Source organism: Tubulanus polymorphus, chromosome 5 (assembly GCF_964204645.1).
Source record: "Tubulanus polymorphus chromosome 5, tnTubPoly1.2, whole genome shotgun sequence".
NCBI classification, from domain to species: Eukaryota; Metazoa; Nemertea; class Palaeonemertea; order Tubulaniformes; family Tubulanidae; genus Tubulanus; species Tubulanus polymorphus.
The window spans coordinates 7940027-7946733 of record NC_134029.1 but is presented as its reverse complement, the minus strand read 5'-3'; the positions used below and the strand labels follow the sequence as shown (position 1 = coordinate 7946733).

Below are 6707 nucleotides of genomic sequence, written 5' to 3'. Positions count from 1 at the left end.
GAACAATGTTAAAATCAAAATGCACTTAAGTAGTAGAAACAAATATAGAAATGTGTCTAATCCCAATTAGAAAACAAATATTCTTTAGATGTCTGTAAACATTTCCTAGGGGGAATATACACACAAATGCTGGTACAGTAAACCCTTGTCTAACTCTGTCAAACTGCAAGCGGCAAAAGAGATAAGAACTCAGGAAATTTAGTAATGTAGGTTAGGGTAACCAAAAAGTCCAAGCTGGCCATCGACGAGTTAGACGAGGTTTACTATACTCTGTTATCACAAAACTTATCTTGCCGTCAGCTTATTTTTAACTCAGTTGAGGGTCCTCAAGACTTGACTTCGGTATTTAAAACCATTCATAGGTGGGACTGGGTAACAAGTTAAATTACTATCATTAACAGGGCTTCAATTCTCCGACCAAAAATATGCTTTCCTTAGTTTTTGATCAATAAGTAAACCAAATAATATACAATCAACAAATCAACAAGAAGAGTAGCATCCTCAAACATTTGATATTATGTACCTCAACATTCTTCCAGTTTTGTTAGCCAGGCATTGCCTGTGTTCAGGACTTCAACTGATACATTTGTAATTGAAAAAAGAAATAGCAAATGCCAGACATTACATGGCACACTTTCAAAAAGAATTGCCCCGACCTGGATCTAAGTTGCAGTTTGGAAACCAGGAAAAAATTCGATGGTAAATAGCACAAGCAATTTATTTCCAATCATCAGAAGACATTGCAGTCATATGAAGTGGAATGAAGATTTTACAGTATGTAGCAACAAAGACTTCTACTACAGCACCAAATTTCATCCAATTCCAGGCTAAAGAATTGATACCTTGCTTCTCATAATCGACCGGTCGGCTAAAATATGTAATTAGTTCATTTCTATAACTGCCAGGTCTGTTATTTTTAGCTCGATCATGATAAGGGTCCATGCAGATCAGTCATTCCTGAATATAAGGAGTTTTACAGGAGAAAATTTCGAGTAAGTGACAATATCACTTGCATACCGGTATCCCAATTGCAGTGTAGACTTCGAATCTTTAAAGTTCATCAGAAATGATAAGAAACAAGGTATCAATCTTTTTAGCCTCTACAAAAGATATTGAAACATTACATACAATGCATATCAATTCAATTGTTTCTTTGACGGATGAATTCAATATATAGTTGAATTATTTATGATGCGATTTATGTCTTTTCGATTTTCTATGATCTCGGCTTACGGATGACTTTTTTCGTTTGTGTTTATGATTACGATGACGCGATTCACTGCGTTCACGCTTGCGCTTTTTGTCCTTTATATGTCTTTTATTCTCGCTACTGGATGAGTGTTTATGTTTATGTTTTCGTTTATTATGAACTGAACTCCGTGAACTTTCGTCACTGTCGCTATCGGAATTATCACTCGAAATATCACTATCGCCTTTACTTTCATTTTCACTATCATCATTTTCACCTTCCTCAGTTTCGTCGTCATTATTGCTATCATCATCACTTTCTTCATTCTCATCATCAGAATCATCCACTAACTCACCTTCTTCATCGCTATCATCATCATCGTCGCCATCATCATCACAGACGGATTTGTCATCTTTATCTGTTTCGGCAACATCATCATCGTCATCAACCTCTTCATCATCCTCGCTATCATCAACCGATTCATCATCGCTATCATCAACCTCTTCATCACTATCATCAACCTCTTCATCGGTTTCAGAATCTTCTGATGAGTCCTCAGTCTCTTCTGTTTCATCGTGCGAATGTTTTCGTTTCTTCAATTTCTCTTTTCGTCTATCTTTGGATGATACGCGTTTTCGGCGTTTTTTCCCCCCGTCCTCATCCGATGAACTGATCAACACAATATCATCCTTTTTACTACTTTTTTTCTTACTCTTTTTCTTACGGTGCTTCTTCTTTCTCTTTTTCTCGCGGTGATGATCGCTCTTCGAACGTCGACGACGTTTGCTCGCTTTTTTCACGGTATTCCCCTCCCAGTCTTTATTCGAGTAATCGCGGGCATCGGCCCAAAATTTCTGCTCGGTGTATCTCGCCCTGTGAAAACGAACAGGTCGGTCGAACCGGCCTCGTTCCCAACGTCGCGGAGACCTATCGGCTGAATTATACGTACGACTATGAGAGCAATGTCTATCGGGACTGTATCGAGAATTCCCTTCTCTTCGTTTATCGTATTTCAATCTGTCGTGTTGATTTTTCGAGCACGTTTTTACATCGTTTCTATCACCGCCTTCATCAGAATCGGTGCTCGACCATGTGAATTTATCCGGATTTTTCGGTTTCGAACTCGAACTACATTCTTTCGGTTCCATTCCGAATACTTTTCCGACACCTGAATCTCCGTCATTTTGCCGTCGCGCGTTACGATCGCCAAAATTTCGATAATCTGAGCGTCCTCGCCGACGTCTGATTGGATCGCGTAGAGTGCTGACTAAGAGGTTGTTGAGAAATCGTTTATTCGGATGAATAGCTGGTCTTGACCTGTAAAAACGATGTATTAGCTTTATACGTCGAGAGTCTGCCGTATGGAATGCAATTTTTGGCAGGTAAGGCCACGCCCCAGTGTACAGAAGGGACATCAAATCCCAGTTTACAGAAAGGACGGACATAAAATCCAATATTCAGTTAAATACCACCCAATTCTTGAATGAAAATAATGCAAAGAGATCAACGCAAAAGAAAAGATTTTCTTGTTCCCATAATGCGGTCTGATTGAACAGTTCTTGGTTGAATTTGACTACAAATTACATGTAGTTAAACCTCCCTTAGTGAACAGCTCTCGGAACACCCTCGACCACACTTTTTGCTTAGTCACACAGGCGTTCACCATCAAGAGGTTTTACTGTTGTTAGTAAAATGTTTGTGTTTATAATTAGTTGATCCTTTCATTGCACCAAAGAATTGATGAACTCTGGTCAAAATTCAATCCCAACTCATCAAGACAGTTGTGTCGGGGTGAAATACCTAGTCCAAGTGCAGCTTTAACGACAAGTGATAGGGTAAAATAAACTTACCACGCCGCCACTCCTAGAGCGATGGAATTCTTTTGTCGGCGTTTTGCTTCTTTCTTCAATTCTCTCACTGCCAATCTGAAGAGAATTTTTTTCAGTGTAAACGGTGAAACGTCCCAAAATTAGAAATGCAAAGAACACTCGAAAGAATGAACTTACTGCTCAATATCATTTTCACACAATGCAGCCAGGTTAGCTCCACCACTGGTTGATGACATGCCCTGTTCGAACAACCAGGATAACTGGTCTTTGACACGTTTCTCGGCAATGGCTTCAACCGATTCTCGAATCATTGTATCTGGATCCTTACCGTCGGGAAGCGAATCCATCACGAACCAATCGGGAAGTTTAAAAGGGTCTGACGAGCCGATCTCATCGGTTCGAATACAATCAATTGCATCTTCTGTTCCAGCCCCATCAACTGGTGCAGGCACTGAATCTGCAGCGCTTTCATCTTTTTCCCCCATCTTCACCTCTTCATTTCGAGCTGATTCATTAACATCACTCGTTTCATCTTTATTATCTATTTCTATTAGAACGCTTTTGGTTTTATTCAGAACATCATCTGATGTTGCAGTTTCATGTATCTCTTCTGCTAGTTCTGAAGTCACAATGTCAGGTACAATGCCATCTGAATTTCCATCCACGTTTCCTATCACTTTCTCTACACTTCCCCGGTTCAAACCTTTTTCAGTGTCAATTCTATTATCAGATTTAGGCAGAATTTCTATCACTTCTTTATCACAACTTATTACAGACTTTTCATTTTCATCACTGACATCATTACAGCTTGGTAATAGATCCATTCTAATTTCCATATCATTTTCGTCTTTTTGAACTGAAACGGCAGGTGGGGAAGATCCTACCGATTTAAAACTTTGATGGGACACTGTCTCTGATGTGGTTTTTAATACTGTCACGATACTACTACATGTATTAGAGTTTTCAGCGTCTTTTTCACGTTTTTTACTTATCGCGTCATTCACAGTTTCCCCCTGTGAATTATTAACACATACAATAGTACTATCGTTACATTTTTCCACATCTTTTTCTTTGCACGTACTTTTTGTGTCCTTCAAGTTTACACCAACACCAATTGAATTGATGCTTCCATTTTTGGAATCAACATTATTGCCACTTAGAACTTTATCTTTATTTATACAATTCAGATCTTCATGATTTTCTCCTAAATGTTTGTCGGATTCGGGTTTCGATTTAAGCGTATCCAGAAGCTTCGTCTTGATCGCTTCTTCCGCTAGAACCGACGTTTTTGCCGTTATCCGCGATTCGCTTTTCTTTGCTTCATTTTTCAAGAATTCCTTTTTCGCGTTGGCGACGTCAATTTCTCGCTTTCGCTTCTTCCATTTTTCGGCGGCCGTCTCGCTGAATTGAGAATGCGCTTCGAGAATGTCGTCTTCCTCGTAGTAGTGACTGTAGAAAAAGCGCACGTACTCGCTCTCCAATGACAAATGTCCGTTCGCGAAGAAATACTCCTGTTCGGAATCAGACGGAAGCTGATTATAATAGAACTGAAAGAATTTACAGTAATCGTCCCACGTATACTGTTCGATCGTTTGTCCGTTCGGAAGAGCTTTCGTCGACACCGAATCCAAAGCGATCTCCTCGGCGTCTTCGATGAACGCTTTGTAAAATAAACTGTACGGATCGAGTTGTTCGTCGCGACTAATCGTTTGATCGCCCGACGACCCCGACGTCGCCGGCAGCAGGCTCGATTTGTGTCGCACCGGAGCCAGCATCGATTCGTCCAACACGTTCGGGACGAAATTCTTACAGATAATGCCGACGTCCTCCGACGATAGACTCGGGTTCGGATTCGCGATTGGTTTCGCGGGATGAGCCGTAGGCGTCGCCGAGGCGAGACCGGGCAGCGGAGGAACAACTAGCGGCTGCACTTCTTTAATTTCGATCGCCGCATCTTCCTCGGTGACGTTCTTCAGTTTATCTTCCAGCGATTTCAACAGCTCCGGTGGCAAGCCTTCCGGATTCGTGCCTTCGATCGTAGTCAGTTTCGATTGTTTTTTGAAGTATAAACGATGGAACAGACTGTAGAATTGATACGACGACTGCTGCACTAGCTTCCTCGTCGGTTTCGACGGTTTGTTCGTGACTTCGTCGTCGTGTAACCACGGAGCGAGCTGAAACGGCTTTCTCTCCGGATACCATTGATATAATTTGGAATTTTCGTCGAGTTTCTCTAGCAATGGAATTTCACCTTCTTCCAACTCTTCCTCAGTCACCAATTTCTCCTCTCCTTCTTCATCTTTAGTTTCGGCATCATCTTTTTGCTCATCTTCTTTTTCTTCTTCGCTATCGGGCGTAACACCGGGTGGCTCGGGCTGCGGGTTCGACGCAGGCTTCGGCACATATTCGTAATTTTTGTCGTAATAATCGGCTAAAAATTCTTCGTCGATCTGAAGAGACAGCGTCAAATCATCATAAAGTTTGTTTAATCACTGAAGAATATAGTGTCTAACCTGCTTCCACTCAAGTTGGTGAATTTTACTAAAATTGTTTCGAAAAAATTTCTATATCCCAAATTTTCAACTCGTTGAAATCTAGTCAATTCAGTGCGATATTAAGGTGGAGTTCACTGTAGTGTATTAGTGTATAATCATAAATCATACTTGGTTACCACGTTTTATTGCCCCCCACCAAAACCTGAGCAAGTACAAATCCTGGCCTAGGCCTGGTTTAGTATTTGGAGACCAAGAGCCATTGTTGGTCAAAGTGAGTAGTAGTCTGATAATGAATTTTTTTAATTTAACTAAAACCTCTAGCTGATTAAGATCTTTGTATAGGCTAATGTAGTCAGTAACCTGACTGTGGTTTAGTTTCACGATCGGATATTTTCACAAACCACAAGTTTGGTATAAGCCCATCCGATTATAAAAAGCTTACCACCAACAATTAGGTAACTAAGGCTAATGAAGAATTCTGACGGGGTGTGCGAGCTCGCAGGTAGATATTTGACAAAACATACCTTCGGAAACCAGGCACGTTTTGTTTCGTCCCATTCAAAAATTGTGCCGGACATATCCTTATACATATGTACTCCAGTATCGGGATCAGTAAAGATTTGATTAGTGGTAGGCATAGTTTTCGCGATGCTCTCATCTGCTGCTGGCATCGTCGCTGTTTCCATTGAGGTACTTGGGCCTTTCTGATCATCGTTGGCATTGTTGTTTCCGAGGTTTTTAGATTTCTTACGACCAACTCTTTTGTGACCAGGACGTCGACGCCGTGGTGGCTGATTTGAATTGTTATCGGGAGGTTTTCCATTTTGTCCTCTCCTCATTTTTGCCGACTCTGCTGGCTTCATGACATCTGAAAAAACATGATTCTGCATTACAAAACTTTAAGTAAGCTATGCCAATATGAAAAGTCAGTGCAGTGGCACAATGCATCAATTTTATTAGTCAAACTGGATTATTATTGCCCCATTGGTATTATGGCCATGGTTAGCCTGAAGCTTGAAATATTGAAATCATTCTGATTTTTTTCGACTGATGAAAATGAAATACGAGGTACGATAAAACATATGAAGTCGTTCTATTTACCTTGTAAAATCTAGATTTTTATTACAGCCACTTGATTGAATTGAAAAGCGGATATGACGTCATGGGAGAGGGAGATTCCGCACTGAATGACGT

At 40.7% G+C, this 6707-nt stretch overlaps 1 protein-coding gene across 1 annotated transcript; it reads right to left on the bottom strand.

Moving 5' to 3' along the window:
• Nucleotides 1-18: 18 nt before the first annotated feature.
• LOC141904993 (uncharacterized) lies at nucleotides 19-6686 on the bottom strand. The gene is made up of 5 exons (XM_074793676.1): nucleotides 6615-6686; nucleotides 6038-6381; nucleotides 3196-5468; nucleotides 3040-3114; nucleotides 19-2506 (listed from the first exon to the last, which is right to left on the bottom strand). Exons 2-5 carry the CDS (start codon nucleotides 6374-6376, stop codon nucleotides 1183-1185), a joined length of 4011 nt encoding a protein of 1336 aa, XP_074649777.1. The 5' UTR covers nucleotides 6377-6381; nucleotides 6615-6686; the 3' UTR covers nucleotides 19-1182.
• Nucleotides 6687-6707: the final 21 nt, after the last annotated feature.

Coding starts and splice junctions, on each gene's coding strand:
- LOC141904993 (XM_074793676.1), bottom strand. CDS start 6,376: ATGAAGCCAGCAGAGTCGGCAAAAATGAGGAGAGGACAAAATGGAAAA. Junction 5,469..6,037: donor AACGTGCCTGGTTTCCGAAG/GTATGTTTTGTC, acceptor CTGTCTCTTCAG/ATCGACGAAGAATTTTTAGC. Junction 3,115..3,195: donor TGTGAAAATGATATTGAGCA/GTAAGTTCATTC, acceptor AATTCTCTTCAG/ATTGGCAGTGAGAGAATTGA.